General features: G+C 37.5%; 1 protein-coding gene across 5 annotated transcripts in view; it reads right to left on the bottom strand.

The window, feature by feature from the left end:
- The window catches only part of NUP98 (nucleoporin 98 and 96 precursor), a 120,198-nt gene that overhangs the window by 14,830 nt on the left and 82,907 nt on the right, over positions 1–22,461 (bottom strand). For all 5 annotated transcript variants that reach the window (XM_034995418.1, XM_034995420.1, XM_034995421.1 and 2 more), the window contains 8 exons: positions 18,280–18,462; positions 17,434–17,590; positions 15,403–15,832; positions 13,525–13,754; positions 11,670–11,936; positions 6,545–6,702; positions 5,476–5,619; positions 3,882–4,024 (listed from right to left, as the gene is read on the bottom strand). In XM_034995418.1, coding sequence (XP_034851309.1) covers positions 3,882–4,024; positions 5,476–5,619; positions 6,545–6,702; positions 11,670–11,936; positions 13,525–13,754; positions 15,403–15,832; positions 17,434–17,590; positions 18,280–18,462 — 1,712 coding nt within the window. The remainder of the gene's footprint in view (positions 1–3,881; positions 4,025–5,475; positions 5,620–6,544; positions 6,703–11,669; positions 11,937–13,524; positions 13,755–15,402; positions 15,833–17,433; positions 17,591–18,279; positions 18,463–22,461) is intronic.

Genomic DNA, 22,461 nt, shown 5'->3' with positions numbered 1-22,461 from the left:
GTTTTCTTGACCAGTGCTGTCAAACTGAACTTTGTGGGATGATGGAAATGTTCTATAACCTGCCCTGACCAATGATAGCCAATAGCCAGCCACATGTGGCTATTAGACACTTGAAATGTGACTATGAATGTGTAACTAAATTTAAAAGTTTACTTAAAATAGTCATATCTGAATAGCAGTTATTATGTTGGACAGTGCAGTTCTAGTCTATTTATTTGTATGGGACAGAGTGTGGACTTTATTTAAGGATTTAGTCACAGCAATTCTACCTTTCATGAGAACAAGGTTCACTATCTCCTTGTGGCTCCAGTTTCTCTATTACTGGCACTTTGAGATATTCCTTTCTTTTTCTGTTTTTTGACATTAAAAAAACCTGATATACAGTAAACAGAACATATTTAGAATGTACAATTTTCATTAAGTCTTAACATATGTACACACCTGTGAAATTACCACCAAGGTCAAGATAACAAACACACTCATCACATCCAAAAGTTTCCTTATGACTCTTTGTAATCCCCCTCTTCCTGCCCCTCCTTATACCCACTCTTCCCAGGCAACCACTGATCTGTTTTCTGGGATTAATCAGTTTGCATGTTCCAGAATTTTAGGTAAATTGGAATCATACAATATGTATGTTTCTGGGTACTTTTTTGTCTCACCTCTTTCAAAACCAAGTAAAATTATCTTGTGATTCACTCTGTTATCTTGTGTATCAACAGTTCATTCCCTTTTATTGCTGAGTAGCATTCCATTATATAGATATACCACAATTTGTTTATCTATTCACCTGTTGATAGAAATTTGGCTTGTTTCCAGTTTTGGATCATTACAAACAGCTGTTACAAACATTTGCATATAGATATATGTTTTCATTCTTTTGGGTAAATACCTAGGAGTGGCATGACTGGATCATATGCAGGCAGGTGTATGTCTAACTTTCTAAGCTGCCAAACTGTTTACGAAAGTGCCAATACCATTTTACATTTTTCACCACCAGTGTATGAGAATTCAAGTTGCTTCCACATCTATCACAACACTTGGTACAGGTTTTTTTTTTTAAAGTAGGTTCCATGCTGGGAGACTCTTGCACTCATGACCCTAAGACCTGAGGTGAGATCAAGAGTCGGAGGCTTAACTGACTGAGCCACACAGGCGCCCTAGGTCTTTTTAATTTCTAATCATATTCTAATAGGTGGACAGTGGTACCCCATGATGGTTTTAATTTGCATTTCCCTGTTGTCTATTGATGCTGAACACTTTTTCATGTGCTTGACATCTAGGTCTTCTTTGGTAAAGCAAATGTTTAAATATTTTGCCCATTTTTTTTTTTAAGATTTAATTTATTTATTTGACAGAGAGAGACACAGCGAGAGAGGGAACACAAGCAGGGGGAGTGGGAGAGGGAGAAGCAGGCTTCCCGCCGAGCAGGGAGCCCGATGCAGGGCTCGATTCCAGGACCTTGGGATCATGACCCGAGCCGAAGGCAGCCACTTAACCGACTAAGCCACCCAAGTGCCCCTAAATATTTTGCCCACTTTTAAAATTGGATTGTTTAATTATTATTGAGTTTTAAGAGTTCTTTAAATGTTCTGGGGACACCTGGGTGGCTCTGTCAGTTAAGCATCCAACTCTTGATTTCAGCTTAGGTCATGATCTCAGGGTTGAGAGATCGAGCCCCGTGTCAGGCTCCACGCTTAGCACGGAGTCTGCTTCTTCCTCTCCCACTCCACCTGCCTGCACACTCTCTCTCTCAAATAAATAAAATCTTTTTTTTTTTTTTTTTAAAAGGAGTTCTTTATATGTTCTGGATACAAGGTCTTTATCAGATATATGAATTGCAAGTATCTTCCCCCGATCTGTGGCTTGTCTTTTCATTCTCCTAACAGTTTTTCATGACCAATAGTTTTTAATTTTTCTGAAGTCCAGTGCACCAATTTTTTCTTCTACAGGTTATTTATTTGGTATCAAAAAAATCTTTGCCTAACTCACAGTTGCAAAGATCTTCCTGTTTGGTTTCTTCTGTTTGTTTTCTGGTTTAAGTTTGAAATTAGGTTTCTGATCCATCTTGAACTGGACAAATAATAGAGATAAGCAATAAAACTAAAAGCTGTAGGTAAAACAATCAAGAAAAAAAAGATACAGGACACACATTACCAATATCAAGGAGACAGACAGTTACAGATCATATAGATATTTAAAAAGGATAAGGAAAATGTTATGAATAACTTTATGCCAATAAATTTGATGACTTCAGGGAAACAAATTCCTTAGTAGAAGCAAATGATCAAAAGTGACTCAAGAATAAATAGAAAACCTCAACAGACTAGTAAAGAAATTGACTTTATAATTAAAAAACTTTAATTGAACTTAAAATGTAAAAGTTCTCATTTTCTTTATTAAGACATTGAAAAAAACAAGCCCTTATACTAGGATAATTGCAAAAACATATTTATAATAAAAAAAATATATATAATATAGATCCAGAATATATAAAGAATTATTGCAACACAAGACAACTCTATTAAAAAATAGGCAAAAAAGTATGAACAGTTTTGAAAGGAAGATATAGAAACCATGGTAAATAAGCACATGAAAAAAGGCTCAACATCATTAGTCATTAAGGAGTGCAAATTAAAGCACTACTTTATTTATTTTAAGATTTTATTTATTTGACAGAGAGAAACACAGCGAGAGAGGGAACACAAGCAGGGGGAGTGGGAGAGGGAGAAGCAGGCTTCCTTCCCTCAGAGCAGGGAGCCCGATGTGGGGCTCAATCCCAGGACCCTGGGATCATGACCTGAGCTGAAGGCAGACGCTTAACGACTGAGCCACCCAGGCGCCCTACTTTAGTTATTTATAGTTTACCACAATACAAAACTGTATTATCTGGGAGTGCCTGGGTGGCTCACTCGGTTGAGATCGAGGCCCCGTGTCCCTCTCCCTCTGCCCCCATCCCCGTCCCCCCCACCGCTTGTGCGCATTCTAATAAATAAAATCTTAAAACAAAAACTATATCATATTCTAACATAGTTACATACTTAATACTTAAAAGTATTTAAATGAGATAGGAGTGATTAGTTACGACTGGAAAAAATCCCTCAGTGTTTCTGATAATATGTGCAATAGTTCCGCTGAGATAGTTTTAATTAACTGATTATCTGTAATAATAGAATGGGTTCATATACTCCTGCAGGATAAATAAACCAGTTTCTTGTTTAACAACAACACACACACAATGAGATGCCACTATATGCCCATTAAAATGGCAAAATTTGAAAAACTGACAGTACCAAATTTTGAAGAGGATATGGAACACCTAGAGTTCTAGTGTGAATGTAAAATGATATGAACACTTTTGCACATAAATGTTCATGGCATCTTTATTCATAACTTTCCATCAATAAATGAAATTATGCAATAAAAAAACCTTCTAATACACATATTAATATGGATAAATCTCAAAACCATTATGTGAACGAAAGAAGCTAGGCACAAAATTTAACAGAATGATCCCAATAGAGCACAAAATTAATCTATAGTAACAAAAAGTCAGTTAGTTACTTATTTGGGGGTGGGGACTGATTGTAAAGGGGCATGAGGGAACTTCTGGGGGGTAATGTAATTGATATGTTGATGATGACAGTTACACTATATTATAATGCACACTTCCCTATTTGTAAATTGTATCTTATTAATCACTTTTTAGATTTCTAACCCTAGTTCCAATGTTCTTTGCATTCAACTACTATAAATTATACTTTGTTAATTTATACAAACTTACGGCAATTTGGCTTCACATTAAAGGGAAAAAACTCAGGAAAGGACTCCCTAGGGCTGATTAAGTCCTCAAGTGACTATCATGCATGGCTTTGACTTACCTATCACTGTAGAGTTTTAGAAGATGAAAGCAGACATCTTGAAGTGGTCTCTGTGAGTTTTCTTCCTCCTTTATCACACAGCCAGAGCCCTCCAGGTATGCAGGAAGTGGGGAGCAGGCATACCTGTCAGCCTCAGAGGAATTCTGAAGGGAAGAATTTGATAAAACAGTACACCACCTGCGAGTGTGTTTCACTAGATGTGATCATGTATCAGTGACTTAGACACATATATTAAGAATGATGACACCCTAATGGAATGTGTCAAGGATCTTAAGCTTATTTTGTGGTGACATGGCCCACCTGTCTTCAAGGACTATCAAAGACTTTGGATAGCTGTCATTAATCCTCATACCTTTCTTGTCACATTCTTTTTTATTTCTTGTCACAATTCTTATTACACTCAGTTTCTTTAGTGTTCTCTTTCTCCTGAGAATTCTGACAAGTGATATCAAAGAGAGTAACTGTGGACAGTAAGGAAAGAACTGAAGAAATGAGGGCTTTAAAAACATTAATAGTGGCGCCTGGGTGGCTCAGTTGGTTAAGCGTCCGACTCTTGGTTTTGGCTCGTTATGGTCTTAGGGTTGTGAAACTGAGGCGTGGAGCCTGCTTGGGATTCTCTCTATCCTTCTGACCCTCCCACTACCTCTCGTACTCTCTCTCTCCCTAAAGAAAATAATAAATTAAAAAACCCCACATTAATAATATTTTTAAAAAAGAGATCTTACTTGGGGCACCTGAGTGGCTCAGTCGGTTAAGCGTCTGCCTTCAGCTCAGGTCATGATCCCAGAGTCCTGGGATCAAGCCCCGCATTGGGCTCCCTGCTTAGTGGGGAGCCTGCTTCTCCCTCTCCCTCTGCCTGCCACTCCCCCTGCTTGTGCTCTCTCTGTCAAATAAATAAATAAAAATATTTTTAAAAAATAAAAATAAAAAAGATTTTATTTATTTATTAGAGAGAGAGAGGGAGAGTGTGAGTGTGAGGCAGGGGGAGCAGAGCGAGAGGGAGAAAGAATCTCAAGCAGACTTCTTGTTGAGTACAGAGCCTGATGCGTGGCTCGATCTCACGACCCTTAGACCATGACCTGAGCCGAAACCAAGAGTCAGATGCTCAACCAACTGAGCCACCCAGGCACCCCTCACATTAATGAATACTTTAATCTCAACACCGTCGAGGCATATGAAATATGATATTTAGAGGCAAAATTTTCAGGCCTGCTAATTTGGGGCTATTACCAAACTTGAGGTTGGGCTGTATCTCAGGGAATTCCCAAAAGGATAAAACAGCATTAGGAATAAAGAAAACCCCTCTCATTTGGGGGCAGGAAAACAGCTTTAAGAAGGTCAACTGTGGAAACATCATACTAAATAAAATAGAAGCAGACACTTGGAGAAGTTTAAGAGTAACCCTGTCCACAGGCAGGAGAAAAGTTTCCCATCAGATTTCCTTGGTCCATTTCAATTTTATGGTACTTCCAAAAAAAGCAGTCAGGAAAAAGTATTATGAAGTGTGCCTTGATGTTTTTTTCTCTGCAGTACTTTTCTGGCAAAAACAGAACTCCCCCCATGACTCTTGGTTGGCTCTACTGGATATAAATACCTGAAATGCTTCTTCATACATGCTGAGTGCCCTGGAAATGGAGGCTGTTGGTGGAAGCAAATACCAAAGATGAACAGCCAGGGCGCGTTTCCAATCCAAATATGAGCACACATTGATTTGCCTGTGCTCTGTGAGCTGCCATACCTGCAGGAGACAAAATCATCATCACAGCTATGTGTTATACATTCTCTTGTTACTGCCCAGATCTGCAAGTTACTCACTCATTCAAGTAACATTTTATTTCTTTTTTTAAAGTAATCTCTATGATGCCCAACATGGGCCTCAAACTCCCGATCTTCAAGATCAAGAGTTGCATGCTCTACCAAGTGAGCCAGCCAGGTGCCCCTATTCAAATAACATTTTAAATGAACTAGACTGGCAGTGTTAATGATCCAAATATAAAATACATAATTCCTTGGTGGCAGGTGAGAGGGCGGATTTAGACTATCGGTACTCTGAGAAGAGATGAGAACCAGAGAGTGAAGAGGAGGTCTTCTTACTGCCTACAGCTGCCATCTTATAAAACTTTAATTTGTGCATAAATTCTGACCAGCTATTTCATTTTTGGAAAGTGACATCAAGATGTCAATCAGGCGGGCAGCAAAAGAAAACTGGCTTAAAATAATTATGTTATATCACCCATAAAATGAACAGAAGTGGCTACTAAAAAGAGTGATGCTACACGACATGAAAAAATGTCCATATACAGTTAACTTGCAGAACTATTTATACTGATTTTATTGGAATATACACACATGTAAATATGCACACATATATGTTGATATAGACTTACAATATGTCTGGAAAGAGACTACAAATTATGTTGTTTACCACTAGGATAAGGGATACTGTGAATTTTAATGTTTTAATTTCTATATAGCCAGTTTTCTTTTACAATGTACATGTTGTACCTCTGTAATTTCAAAATACTTCCACTAAAATTTAAAAACAAGTTGTTTAGTTATGTGTCACAGTATACAATTTACAAAGATAGCTCTTTCCCTTTACCTCAAGCCATCTTGAATTTATCAGAAAATTTATGCAAGTTTATGAGAAAAGAGGAAAGTACCGGTTTTCCAGCCAATAAGGCAAAGATGCGCAATCTCTCATCCTGGATGAAACAGTTAGCCTGGAGCTGTTGCCAATCCACCAGCTGCATAGTAAGCAGCTCCCGGATTGACTGGCTACCCACCAGCTGGGATAAAAGAAGGGCAAGACGATGATCACCTACAAGAGAAACAGTTCCCTGGTGATCACGAGGATTAACAGACTTCGGGAAACACTTGGGGGTATTATCTTATTTCTTCTAGCCCTCAGGAGGGGGAACTTCACACTGTGATTACTTTCTGCAGTAGTGCCAAAATACTGACCAAGAACTTACCATTTTCTGCTTGGGAAGAAAATATTCAAAGTAGTTTAACCTAAATTACGCATAGACTGTATAGTGTACAGAGTTCAATGACAGATCTACTATTACTTCTGCGATCCTAGATAAGGTACTTCATCTGTAAAATGGAGCAAAGTATCATCTGATTCAAAGGTCTGTAGTGAAAACTGAGATCACATAATTGAAAACATGCCCATCTAGAATGGCACTGACAAATGGCAAACTGGAATGTAGACGAAACGTGCATGTGTGGTATAGAGGATCACTGACTTTCACTCTCACAGGTCTAATTGCAGTTTATGAATTTGTCAATTTTATCTAAGTTGTTGAATTTGATGACACAGAATTTCTTATAGTTGTCCCTTTTCTGTAGGGTTAGTAGTGATGTTCTTTCTTTCATGCTTGCTTTTTGGTAATTTGGGCCTTTCCTTTTTTTTTTTTCTTTTTCATAATCAGTGTAGTTAAGGGTTTGTAAACTTTCTTACTCTTTTCAAGAGTAAGAGGATTTTAAGTTTTTTTAAAACTTAAAAAAAGTTTTAATTTTTAAACTTAAAAAATTTTAAGTACCAAGGGCTGAGGCAATAAAAAGATTTTTATTAACCAGAATGTGAGGGGACAGAAATTGCAGTTTATGAAAACTTCCAGTTAAGTTGTAAGTTAAGAGAAAAATGCTTTGTTTCAGCCCTTACTACAAAGCCCTTACTACATCTAAAAGTCAATAGTCCTTCTCCTTTTTTGTATATGGGTCAATGCTTACATGTCTACATAAAGTACCATCCTGCCAAAACTGAGGCTCTCATCGCAAAAGTTTCCTCCACAAACTAGAGAGGCCTAGACGAAAGAAATGATGCATCAGGAGCACATCTGGAAATGTGCAGGATAAATGGTCTCTCTGTATACAGGTAATCAAAGCATGATTGGACTATGATTCATTCAGTTATGTAGCCCACTTGACCATGAGCTGCTAGTATTCTAGGTGAGTGATACTAAAAGGAAAAAAGAAAAGATTATTTCAGTGTATCCAGAGAACCAAAAGAGAGGATTTATTGGCCAAGATGTATAAATATCCTGGTCATTAGAGATGGTTGAGTTCAGAGCTTGATACAATACATTCATGAAGATCCTCTCTTTGCTTTGATTACACTGTCAACCAACCAACTGGCTTCTGCCAATCCTTGACTTTTCACAAAGACTTTCCCATTGATGAGGACATATACTGAACAAATGGCAGGATTCTAGGGTACTACCTCAAGTTAATTTTACTGTATGGTGCAAGGTAAGAATATAAATTAATCTTCTGCATATGAATATTCATAACTCAGCATTATCTGTTAAAAAGACTATCCTTTCCATATTTAAATTATCTTGGCACCTTTGTCCAAAATCAACTGACTATAAGTGGGAGGGTTTTATATTTGAAGTCTCATTTCTCTTCTATTTTTCTATGTTCACCCTGATGTCAGTACCACATTGTCCTGACTGCTGCAGCTTTCCAGAAGTTTTGAAATCAGACAAGTATTGAGTTCCCTGATTTTGTTCTTCTTTTCCAAAATTGTTTAGGTTTTTTACATTTCCAAATAAGGATCAGCCTATTAATTTCTGCAAAAATGCCTGTTGTAGGCATTTTGATAGAAAACGCACTGAAAGGGCGCTTGGGTGGCTCAGTCATTGGGTATCTGCCTTTGGCTTAGGTCATGATCCCACCGTCCTGGGATTGAGCCCCGCGTCGGGCTCCCTGGTCAGTGGGAAGCTTGCTTCTCCCTCTCCCACTCCCCCTGCTTGTGTTCCTGCTCTTGCTAACTCTGTCAAATAAATAAATAAAAAATCTTAAAAAAATAAAAACAAATGCACTGAATGTACAAATCAATTAACAACACGGAGGTTCCCAATCTATTAGTGGTTCTCAATCTGAGTGGTTTTTTTTTTTTTTTAATTTTTTTTTATTTATTCATGAGAGAGAGAGAGAGAGAGAGAGAGAGAGAGGCAGAGGGAGAAGCAGGCTCCCAAGGAGCAGGGAGCCCAATGCGGGACTCAATCATTTGGCAATGCCTAGAGGTATTTTTTTGGTTGTCACAACTGAAGGTAAAGGACTCTTATGGGCAGAGGGCAGGGATGCTATTAAATGCCCAGGACAGCCTTCACAACAAAAAATTACCAGCCAAAAATGACAATAGTGCTGAAACTGAGATGTACTCCATGAACGGGAAATGTGTTTCTTTGTTTATGTAGATCTTTATTTCCTCACTACTGTTTTATAGTTATAGTACAAGTCTCATTTTTGTTACATTTATTCGTAAGTATTTTATTCTTTCTGATGTTATTGTGAATGCAATTGTTTTTCTAATTTCATTTTTGGATTGTCTGTGCTAATACATAGAAACACAACTTAATTTTGTATACTAATCTTGAATCCTGAGAACTTGCTCAACTAGTTTATTTAGTCTCACTGCCTTTTCTGTGGATTCCTTAGGACTGTCGACATACAGAATCATGCCATTTTTGCTTCTTTTCCTTTCCTGATTACACTGGCTACAACATCCATTACAATGCTGTATAGAAACGGTGTTCCCAATCTTAGGGTGAAATCATTCAGTCTCAACATTATGACGTTAGCTGTAGGTTTTTTGTATATTTGCTTTGACACCAGGGTAATAATGTCATCATAGAACAAAATGGGAAGTGCTCCCTCTATTTTCTGAAAGAGTTGTAAAGGATTGGTATTACTTCTGTAAAAACAGTGTTGGTTACCAGTGAAGACATCTGGACCTTGGCTTTTCTGAGTGAAGATTTTTTAGTTACTAATTCAACCTCTTTACTTGTTACAGATCTATTTAGATTTTCTACTTTTTCTTGAGTTCGTTTTGGTAATTTATATTTTCCTAGGAATTTGTCAATTTTATCTAAGTTGTTGAATTTGATGACACACAATTTCTTATAGTAGTCCCTTTTCTGTAGGGTTAATAGTGATGTTCTTTCTTTAATGCTTGCTTTTTGGTAATTTGGGCCTTTCCTTTTTTTTTTTTTCTTTTTCATAATCAATGTAGTTAAGGGTTTGTAAACTTTCTTACTCTTTTCAAAGAATGAATGTTCGGTGCTACTGATTACTGTTTTTTTACACTATCATTTTCATTGATTTTTGTTCTAGTCTTTACTATTTCTTCTCTTCTACCTTTTGGTTTAGTTCTTATTTTACTAGTTTCTTAAGGCAGAAGCTTAGGTTATTGATTTGAGGTCTTTCTTCTTGTTGGTAGATATAAAGTAACACTGATAGTGTTCAAGTATTTTACATTCTTTAAATTTTTTTTAAAGATTTTTATTTATTTATTTGTCAGAGAGAGGACACACAAACTGGGGGAGCAGCAGAGGGAGAAGCAGACTCCCTGCTGAGCAAGGAGCCCGATGTGGGACTCGATCCCAGGACCCTGGGATCATGGCTAGAGCGGAAGGCAGAAGCTTAACCAACTGAGCCACCCAGGCGTCTCAAGTGTTTTACATTCTTGATATTGTTTAGTTGTTCTATCAATTATTAAAAGCGGAGATAGTGAAGCAAAAGTTTTTAGTAAGCTGAAAGGTAATGCCTTGCCAAAAGTTTAACCTTAAAGAAAAGAAAAAAGGGGGAGGGGGGAGGAAAAAGTAGAATTTGTGAACAAATAAATCTAAGGACCTGACTTTTGGCACTCCTTAAGATTTTCTTCTGCTATACATATATGTGTTGGTGAGCATAACTTTACCTCTTTAATGATTCATAATCTTTTTAACTTTATAAAAGGCCAATCCTAAAGACAAATTCTCACTGTACAAAAATATATGAAGATCACAAAAGGCTAAACATGTAGTGACCATGGAATGCAACTGTCCATGTAGAAAAGTTCTTGATTCTAGCCTTTCCTATGATTTGCTCCTTACAATCCAAACTGGCCAAGTCCTCCAAAAAATAAATCCAATTAATGGATCCAATTATTTGGTTTCAGATAAGTTAGTAACAAGGTTTGATCAGGGATCTTATTATACACAGATTATATTGGACTACGCCATCTTTTATTCTTATCAAGATTTGTGTCCGGACAGTTATTAAGTACTTGCTGAATGCCTCTCATTAGTGGAAGGGGAACTAAAAAAAGCACAAATATAAAATGGGAAGTCCTTAAAAAAAAAAAAAAAAGTAAATATCTCAACCCGGAAATTAAATTTACATAATGCAAAAAACCTATGTTTAAAAGGTTCAGAGTACTGCTTATAGTGGGAGGAAAAAAAGTCTAAATATCAAAAAAGGAATTCGCTAACATGGTACATTTGTAGATAAAAGAATACTGAAAAGCATTTGACTATAATATCTGTATTAGAGAACATGAAAAGAACACTACATATACATATATATGTAGCAGGGTACCATCTTTGAAAAGTTTACACGCATATGTTGCTTTGTGTACACAAATTTTAATATACCTTATATATTACAAAGTAAACAGTCCAGGTACAAGCTGTACATTGAAATGTATATAGTAAATACTAAAGGATTTATGTGATTTGGGTTTATTGCTTTTTGCTTATCTGTACCTTCTAGTTTTACTACAAATGCATATGTAGCATACAAAATTAAAATAATTTTAATTAAATAAACTTAATGCTTACGGTTCTAAAGAGAAAACTAGAAAACACAGTCCCTATTCTGGAGGAACCAGCAATCTTCCTGGGAAGTTTATACTTACTTCAGGTTAGAAGACAAAGGCAAATCTATAGTTAAGGGGTAGGGACCACTGGTGAGTAGGATGTAGATAAAGGTGCAGAGAAGGACCATATGCCCTACCTGACTGCTGGGCCAGAGAGCAGGCTTCACTGATCCTCTTGCCCGTGAGGTAGCTGAAGACAGCCTCCACGGGCCTGTCTTTTCTGGTTAAGGAGACTTCCTCCTCAATTTGAAGTGCAGCAGTTTGGGATAGCCAGCGAGAAAAAGTTCTTCTTCGCTCCAGAATCTGAATGTATTCACTAGGCTCATCCAGCTGGCTGTCAGGCTCCTTCAGGTGGCCCCATAAGGCTTCACATAATGTCCATGTTAGGCTCCAGTGCTTCACAACTAAAGAAGGGACAGGAAAACAATGCTATGACATGAAGTCAAAGTACCTACAAAGAGGACATCATTCTAACTGTGCATTAAAATACATAAATTAATAAATACCCCAAACAACCACTCAAGCTGATTTCCCTTACTCTGTCTCCAGCTCACTCTGCTGTGTCTTACAAGTTCCAGAGGTGTGTAGTATAACTGCTTATTCATTCCATATTCCTGTGGTACTTATGTAACAAATGTTAGCCCTATGCTCCTTTAAACAGGTTCTTATAGCTGCATTATGGCTAATATAATCTCAAATGACAGAGAAAAGTCTTCCAATTTGATTAAATTCTGTTTGCAAAATGCTTTAAGAAATATTAAGTGCTCTAAAAACTTGTGAGGGAGTCTTCTCTCCTGTAGTAGGCATGGCCTAACATTTAATGAGCCTAAATGACACTGCTGAAAGCACTTAAGAGTAAAGCCAACTCTAAACTACACGAGGTAACTATACAGGAGTTACCATCTTCATTTTACAGATGAGGAAACTGAAGTACAGAGCATTAAGTAACTTGCTCAAAGTTACAGGCAACATGTAGCAGAGCCAAGATTTGAAACCAAGTAATCTGAGTCCTACTCTACGTTCTTAACTACTATTCATATTGCTCCTCAGGAAGGAAAACAAAATGGAAGCACTGCTTACCACTAAGCCAAATACAAGTATACATTGGGAAGATGACACACATGCTTGAAAAGAAGATTAGACAACTGAAGCAAACACAAAGAAATGAATATATACAATTCTCAAAATGTGTGGCATGGAACAGTTTAAAAGAGTGGCCATTCTTTGGGCGCCTGGGTGGCTCAATTGGTTAGGCGACTGCCTTTGGCTCAGGTCATGATCCTGGAGTCCCTGGATCGAGTCCCACATCGGGCTCCCTGCTCAGCAGGAGTCTCCTTCTCCCTCTGACCCTCCCCCCTCTCATGTGCTCTCTCTCTCTCAAATAAATAAATAAAATATTAAAAAAAAATAATAATAATGATAAAATAAAATAAAAGAGTGGCCATTCTTCAATAATGGTGAAATATTATGAAAGGTAAAATATAATTTTTCTACGATTTGAAATAGTAAATTCCCAAATTAGAAAAGCCCTTTATCAAAGTATTGGTTTAGAAAACCATGGTCACAATGGTAATAGAAAGGTAATGGAGAGGTTAGGAAGGGAAGTTATGAACATTAAATTGTTGGGAAAACCAAGTGGTACTTAAGCTGGACATGGAAGAATGGGTAGGATTTAGAAAAGCAAGAAGGAATGGCTTTTTCTCCCTATGTTCTCTGGGTGGAAGAAGGAATGCAATTTCAAAAATCCAAGGAATTTGGCTATAGTTCCTATAAACAAGGACTTGTATGTTAAAAGCCATACGAGTAATTGCAAAAATGTTATCATTTCTCCTTCCTTGAGATTTTGCTCATTCCAACTCAACTGCAGAAAAGTGTGAGCTCAGGCATCTGCTCACTACATTGGCTTAAAGAAACTTGTCCTCCTATGAACACATGCTTCTATGGCAGTTCCTGAAACATCAAAGGTTAGAATAGAAAACAGTCCATACTCACTTTGTGCTTCCAGAAAGTGTCCTGATGCTTTCTTAACCCAATTTGCATAGTCATGAATGACAGCAACTCCTGGATTAGGGACAATGAGAGGACACAGCTCATCCACATGGACAGTGCTATGTTTTAATTTGAGCTCCAGAGGTATCTGGTATAATTGCAGGTCTTCATCTGGCTTCTTTTGTCTCAAACTGAGTTTTTCCAAATGAACTTTGAATGGAGACTCAGTAAGGCTACAAGGGCAAATGACAAACAAGACAGAAAATGAAGATAAGACAGATGCTAGAATTTTCCTACAAACCTTCGTTTCTTTTTATGGTTACAAAGGGAATGACAAACATTTCCCTGTTTTTACAGAAATTGTTTCTTTTTTTTTTTTTTTTAAAGATTTTATTTATTTATTTGAGCCAGAGAGAATGAGAGAGAGAGAGAGAGCACATGAGAGGGGGGAGGGTCAGAGGCAGAAGCAGGCTCCCTGCCGAGCAGGGAGCCCGATGCGGGACTCGATCCAGGGACTCCAGGATCATGACCTGAGCCGAAGGCAGTTGCTTAACCAACTGAGCCACCCAGGCGCCCCAGAAATTGTGTTTCTTAATGTCAAACTATAATCAACTTATTTGCTATATAATAAGTAAACAAATTACCTGGCCCACGCATTCAGAATCCAAAGGCTTCTTAAAGCCAGGTTATAACAAGCATGCGAATCAATACAATTCGACTTGGAACTGGCTTCAACACGTATCTAGATACTATGAAATCCAAGGGCCAAAAGCCACTGTGGGATACTGATTTCTCAAATTACACTTAGTAAGGTATCAAAGTCATGAGGCTAAGCTCATAAATACTGTAGAACTGACTCTAAATTAAGACGAGTATATAATCAATCTGGCCTTGATTTGATTTTAACAACTTTCAAAATATGATGTCATGCATAAACTAGGTTTAGGATCAACATTACTAATTGTGAGGTTCAAGAGATGCTGTTGTTTTGTATTTCTTCAAAATCAACTTTAAAAACTAAGCATAACAGGTAATCACAGTCATTTAATCTGTAATAAAGATAGCACAATGTGTTATACAAAGTAAATAGGAAAATGTTATATATTTTGCACAAAAAAAACTGTATGCATACTAATAACTACCAGGAACTATACATATATCATCTGCCTGAGATATACATATATACACACACACATGCACACTCATACATATACACATATACAAAGTATATAGAACTGTAAGCACACACATATAAATGTTAACGGTGGGGATTATGTAGTAATATGTAACATAATACAGTTACCAGATGTCATCTTTTTCTTTTTTTTTAAAGTAAGCTCTACACCCAATGTGGGGCCTGAACTCACAAAGCTAAGATCAAGCATATGCTCTACTGACTGAGCCAGCCAGGAGCCCCTATCAGATGTCATCTTACTTCCAAATATTTTATGCATGGATTATACACAATTTATACATTCACCTTACAAGGCCCAAAATACAGGAAATGTGCTTATTTGAGAATATACCTTATATATGAAAAAAACATAAATATCTAAGTGAGAAAATAGGAAAAAAAGACTAATGTAATAAAAAGGATGAAAAAAAAAAAACCCATCAGCTTTGAGTCTGTTACATTTCCAAATAAAGTTTAACCATTAAGTATTATATACTCTTCACACCTTGATGATACAAATGGAGTTATCTTATTAATCAGTTTAGTTTTTAATTATACAAAGATCTTCTGCTGTCTAAAGTTGTACTAAAAACATTTCTAGAAAGATCACAAAGCAGGGCCTTGACTTTGGGTCTCCTGACAATGAAAAGGTTTTTCTTACCTACCAAGTTGTCTTTCTCAAAAAGCATAAGGAAATTGTGACTCACGATTTAACAGCTACTGGATTAGGCAGGAATCCATATTCCATAGAATCGGCAATCTGATGATTTTCCAGTTCATGAGAGCCACTCAGCTGTTCTCCACTATTAGCAAGAGTCCAGTTGGGGCCCCAACCAACTCGAAATGAGCGTCCCATAAATAGGGCCATGTCCATCAAGAGTTTCCCCTTGCCATAGGTGACAGACTTTTCAAGAGGGACTAGGCCTGGTTGTCTGCGTGTACCCACAGTTTTCAACTGAACTTCAGGGGCTGGGCTGGGCACTGTAAACACAGAGGTCAGGGGTGGAGGGACAGACCAAGGAGATGTGGATGGGATAGTCATCAAAGATGCTGCTCTGGGAGTACGACATTCTTGTACAGAGGCACTTGGTGAAAGAAAAGTTCCACTAGTAAACTTTGATTGTAGTAACCCACCAACTGAAATAGGGGAAAAAAAGACTATTAGAAAATACAGTCTCTATTGCTTCTTGAACAACAATAATCAGTGAGGCTGAAATTAGAGTTTTACCAAACCAATTAAATCAGATATAGATGCCAAGAAGCAAGTCAGAGTCTGTGGAATATTCTTTCAACCAGGAAATCAAGGCAGGAATTTTAGTGATGATGATGCCAACAACAATATTAACATTAATAACAAACACTGCCACTACTGTTTTAAAAAATTATTAAGCTCTTAACTGTGATTCTGTATAAGCCATTTGTATACACTGTTTCATTTCACCCTTCAATAACTTCAGATGAACAACACTTTTACCCTCATTTTATAGGTGGGAAAAGTGGGCTCAGAAAAGTGTTCAGTACAAATCCACAAAGCTACTAAGTGGCAGGATTGAGAGATAAGCCCAGGGAAGTCTGACACCAATGTTCATGCCCTTATCAGAATGCTAAATGTAACCATTTCTTAGTCCACAGAAAAAACTTAGTAAGATCAAAATTCAAATTGCTACCACTCTAATGATCAATGCTAGACTCAATGAAACAAAAACCCACTGTGGCATCTTGCACCCTTCAGAAAGACAGTTCTTATTACTATTGCCTGTTTTCTAATTCTGTTTAAAACAAGGAGTCAGTTACTGAAGTATGAGATTTTCATGTAGTGCTCATTATGGAAAAGGTTGTAGTGAATGTTTAATTGATGGTTTATTAGTTAAAATATATATATTTTAAAGATTTTATTTATTTATTTATTTGAGAGAGAGAGAGAGAAACAGCATGAGAGGGGATAGGGTCAGAGGGAGAAGCAGGCTCCCCGCCGAGCCCGGAGCCTGATGCGGGACTCGATCCCAGGAATCTGGGATCATGACCTGAGCCGAAGGCAGTCGCTTAACCAACTGAGCCACCCAGGCGCCCTAGTTAAAATATTTTTTAAAAGGAAGTTAATAAGGGCACCTGAAAGAATTGAAAACGAAACACTTAGTTTTTAAGGCAACATAAACAAATCTCTTCCTGATAGTTCCTCTGGCTTTGTTTTGAGATTTGTTAACATCAATACTCTATCCCTAATCCCACACAGTTACAAGCCCACAAGAAAAAAGGGAAAGCTTTAAAATCAAATATTACTTCCCTAAGAATTTGAGGAGGTTTAGGAAAAGGCAGAAATCTGACAAGTTCTGTGCGTTTTAAGAAGCAACATTTGCCCCCAGAAGGCTATAAAATAAGGATAGCATGAGGATTGCACAAAAAGAGTACAGTGCAGGACAACTCGCTCATTCCTCTAAGGTGTGATAAAAATTAGAAAATCTGAGCTTACTATCTAATCCATTTACAAGCAAATAAAAACATAACCTGAACAAAACACAAATGCTTTGTTCTCCATACAACTTCTGCATCTGCACCAATAAAGCTGACTGTGGTTTTTAAAAACTGGCCCACCTAACATATTTATAAGAGTACATTTCCTCTTGGCATCCTTATGTCATATGCCTTTAGGGGGATATTCGCTAGAGAAGTTGACTCATCTTAAAAGGCGAAAAGCAGGACTTAACAGCTTTCTCATAAAATAGCATCAGTTACAGTACCTAAAGAACGGGATTTTGATGAGTGGGATGCTGAAATGGGGAGTCTGGGAGAACAGATTTCTTGAGAAGTATCTGCTTTAGAAGGAAGATGATTGAAGCGTTGATCCAGAACCATATCTACATCTTCTTCATCAGCAAGCAATGATGCTTTCATGATCTAAAAAGGCAATATCTACAGAATGAATGTGCTCCCCCAAATCCAAAGGCCATAAAAGAAAAATGCAGTTTCCAATAACCAATAAATCGCTTTGTCTGAAGGCTGTGTCCAGAGCTAGTATAATATCTGTGTGGCTGACTCTATTACACTGCATGTGCCCGAAGGGTAGAAATTATAGAATACTCTTTAGACGAGTCTCGCCAAAACGTGGCACACAGCAACTGCTCACCTGTTTGCTGAATGATTAACTCCAAATAATAAGACAAAGGCTCAACTTATGACATGCCAAAAGGCATAGGTAGGGGGAAGTTGAGACAGAGTTTAAAGAAACCTGTATCTACTAGGCTATTAAAAAACTTTTATGGAGCACTTTTCTAGAGCCTCAAAACCACCCTATGAAGGAAACAAAGTATATTTTATAGAGAAAAATCTGCTCACAGATGTTAAACGACTTTCCTAAAGTCACACAGTAATAGTTATAAAACCAGGATTAGAATCCAGGTCTAATGAATCTCAATATAGCCTTCCCCTTCCCTCCCAGAATATGGGCCATATTCTTGTTTTTTTCCTCACCCCAATGACCACTCAATGCTCTTCAGTGAATAATCAAGGAAGAAGCCCAAGGTTATGAAAGGGAGATAAAGATTAGTTTGGCTTCCTATTATAGTAAGGGTGGGTTAGGACTTCACCTGTAAGACATGTGGATTAATTCCCAGTGAAGATGCAATGTGTGTTGAGGCAGACACAGGTTCCTGATCCTCAGGCACGCTCTCTTCTAACATGGAATCCAAAACTGGCTCCTGGGTGATATCTACCATGTCACTGTCCAGTTCCACAACCCTCCCTAACTGCTCCACCTCTGGACTCTGGCTCTGTAGATAGCAGAAAGATCAGGGAAGCAGCATTAAATTACACCAAATAGACACAGAGCTTTTAGACCATAGTTTTCAGAATATGATACAGCAATACTAGATTCTGCCAATTCTATGAGGTAGCATATTTGTTAAAAAGGGTTTAACAATAATTACCCCAAATACCCCCTATATGTAATTGGGGTCCAAATACAGATTCATGAAATCACCCTTTGGTAGTATCTTAAGGTCTGGTGTCTGGAACCTAAGCCCCATACTGAACAAATGGTGGTCTTCAGACAAAGATAATGCCTTACCTGATTTAACTAGCAAATATAATTTCCTGATATACACAGCGTGACCCTGTCCCCTCACACTGTCTTGTAGCCAGAAGCCATTGGGAAAAGAGAATAAAAGGTACAAATACCAAAGTCTCCAGTAACTTTGCATTTCTTTTAAACAAAAACAATTAGAAATAAATTTCCAGATAACAATTTGGGGCCTGGAATTTATCTTTTGGGTGACTGAATCCTAAAGGCTAGCTGGGCTCTACATGTGCAGTATCATGTAAGATATGAGGAATGTCTAATTTCGAAAAGGAAAAACAAAGTAATACTAGAGACAAAAAAATTTTTTTTTTTTAAAATAAGCTCCACACCCAACATGGGGCTTGAACTCATGACCCTGAGATCAAGAGTTGCAGGCTTTACTGATTGAGCCAAACAGGTGTTCCCTAGGAACAATTTTAATCTAGGAATAATTCCTTTATGTTCAAGTGCCAAGAGTTGGCTTTACATTTTTTTTTTTCAAGATTTTATTTATTTATTTGACAGAGAGAGAGATAGCGAGTGAGGGAACACAAGCAGGGGGAGCGGGAGAGGGAGAAGCAGGCTTCCTGCAGAGCAGGGAGCCCGATGCGGGGCTCGATCCCAGGACCCTGGGATCACGACCTGAGCCAGGACCCTGGGATCACGACCTGAGCCGAAGGCAGACGCTTAACGACTGAGCCACCCAGGTGCCCCTGGCTTTACATTTATTAAGCAGTTTTCAAGATATACCCATGCGTAACAGTTTATGATTTGAAAAGGTAATATTATGATACCTCATAATAAAGTTATGAGGTATCATCAACCTGAAGCACACTGTAAAGTAACTGGTTCATTACAAATTCATTAAGTATGTCCTAAACTTGCATATTACCTGGTAAAATGCTAAAAAGTGGCTAAACTAATTTATGAAACATTCTCAAAATCAGAAAGTTTTACTTATTTTTCTTATCATGGTATCATCTGTAGATTATTAATCTTCCAAAGTTTGGGGCTTATCTTCCTAAGTGGCCTATTTCATGCTGACCCTCAAATGGATGCTATTATGTAACAGGTAGTTTTAAAAATAATTTCATGATTACTTTGGGCGAAGAAACATCCATTAGTGTAACTTTTCCAACTTTATTTTTAATGGTATATTAGCTATTATTCCCTTGCATTCCTTTAACAAATATTCTTACTAAAAGATACCATTTAGTAAGATATTAATACTCCTCCCATTTGTAAATATAGAAAAATTGAGCTGTTGGATACATAATAAATTGCCCCTTAAGACAAGAAAAATCCCCAAGGACAACTGCAACAAAACTGAAGGCCAAATAATGGTGAAAGGCAAACATGATACTATTTTTTACCTATTGAAGAGGCTACCCTTATGCTCTCTAATTCTGGAAAAAAATAAAATAATAAGTAGCTGTGGTCACAATGCTCCCATTTTAATTACAAGAATTACGGGAACACTAACTCCAAAAGTTCCCTCATAAGTTAGTTTTTAACCAATTCACTTCTAGGAAAAGTTATTAAACTGCTCCATATCCTCTGTGTCAACCTATCAGTTTGGATACCCTCCCTCTGTTGGGCTCCTATAACACCCTGTCTAAACCTGTTTTTTAAGATTCATCATGATATATTGTGATTTCTTGCATATGCAGTATGTATATGTCCCACCACATTGTCAAGGCTTGAAAACATTATAACCTACTATTCTCTGTATCTACCACCAAGCACATTGTTAAAGTTAACATTCATCAGACATTTTCTTCATCAATTCTATTGCCTAGTGTAGTGCCTGGCACACACACAAGAGGGCAATTAATATGAAAGAACAAGGAGTGAGGATGGGTGAAAGGAAAGGAAAAAAGGGGAGGATGGTTTCAACTTACACTACTCAACAAAGAAATAACAGCAGCAAGAGATGTTCACTTAGAACATTTAGATGAAATCCTCCCATTTTGCCTTAAACAACTCAAGTACAGACCCAGTGGACTCAGCATATTTTTAAGAAGGGTGCTAGGTAGGGATCAAGGTTTTATTCGCTCTACCCTCATGCACAGACTTTAAAGTTATGAGGTCTCATGTAATAAGTGGATAAGGGGGAAGTGAATGACTATGAAACTATGAGGAGCTGGTAGGCTCCTAAGATCCCCATTAGTGAATTTTGTTAAAGTATATCTAAGCAATTGCAATAAACTCCCCCAAAAGATGTCTGTGTACTTATTTTCAGAGAAATCTTGGGAGATCAGGTGCTCCTTCAAAGCCAGTCCTGGAAAGAAAAATAGACTAACAATAACAATAATAATATTAATAGAAAGATGGCTCAGAAGGAATGGAGGAAGTTTAAAAAAAAAAAAGGAAACCCTTGGGAAATCTATGGAAAAGTAAGGCAAATACTCAGAAAAACAGCTAAACAGAATATCCCTTTCATATACTATGATCTCTTGAAAGTAGATCTTATTTGGGCGCCTGGGTGGCTCAGTTGGTTGAGGGACTGCCTTCGGCTCGGGTCATGATCCTGGAGTCCCTGGATAGAGTCCCGCATTGGGCTTCCTGCTCAGCGGGGAGTCTGCTTCTCCCTCTGACCCTCCCCCCTTTCATGCTCTATCTCATTCTCTCTCAAATAAATAAAATCTTAAAAAAAAAAAAGTAGATCTTATTTATGTTTAAAACCAGCACAGTACATTACAAATCCTAAGTACATATATAATATCTGTAAAATGACTATCTCTTCATATATAGGAGGGTGAGGTTTCATGAGTGAAACCTTCAATGATTTTAGAAACCTTCACTTTCCATCTCAAGAGAATCTTCCTCATACAAACAAAGCTGCCAATACCCTAAAGATGAAGCATCTCTTAATCTAGTACATAAAGTAATTCAAGTAGGTAAAGTAAATCATGACACCTTTATTCAACAAAGGGTGAGCAACCAATCCACGGTCAAACAGGTATTTAAATAATTCATACTGTTATTCCCTCTAAAATAATTTAATCCAGTATAACTATTACTGTTGTCTGCTTCCAAAGTAACTTGTTTTCTAACTATAAAGAATGTTTTATATTCATTGGGCTAGAAAATTAGCCCTGTCAACATTACTGTGTTCTCCGGAGAAAGTTCATCTCAGGGTTTCAAGGACCCATCAAAGTAAGTGTGTATGTTTCTACACATACATTCAGGGATATTACAAGAAGTATAGGACATTGCAACATTAATATCTGAAGCAAAAAGGCCTATAGTATACATTTTATATATATGTAATATATTTTAATTACATAAAAATACAAACTATATATTCAACATATATATAGACTTACTGAATAATCTTAGATGGCTACTGTTTTTACTTTTATTTATTTAAAGATTTTTTTTTATTTATTTGACAGAGAGAGCAAAACAGCAAGAGAGGGAACACAAGCAGGGGGAGTGGGAGAGGGAGAAGCAGGCTTCCCGCGGAGGAGGGAGCCCGATGCGGGGCTCGATCCCAGGACCCTGGGATCATGACCTGAGCCGAAGGCAGACGCTTAATGACTGAGCCACCCAGGCGCCCCTAAATCCTAACCACTTTTTTCCTTTAAAAAAAATCTCTAACTCATTTGAATGTACTCACCTAGTGATGATAAGTTTCTGAGCAAGCCAACTAGTCTGTCTCAGTGATACTGAACACAAGTTACAGTTCACTAAGAGGTGGAGGTAAAAA

This window comes from Mirounga leonina, unplaced genomic scaffold, assembly GCF_011800145.1.
Source record: "Mirounga leonina isolate KUSES-001 unplaced genomic scaffold, KU_Mleo_1.0 Mir_92, whole genome shotgun sequence".
Classification (NCBI taxonomy): domain Eukaryota; kingdom Metazoa; phylum Chordata; class Mammalia; order Carnivora; family Phocidae; genus Mirounga; species Mirounga leonina.
The sequence above is the reverse complement of the archived record's forward strand: the minus strand, read 5'-3'. Positions and strand labels throughout refer to the sequence as shown.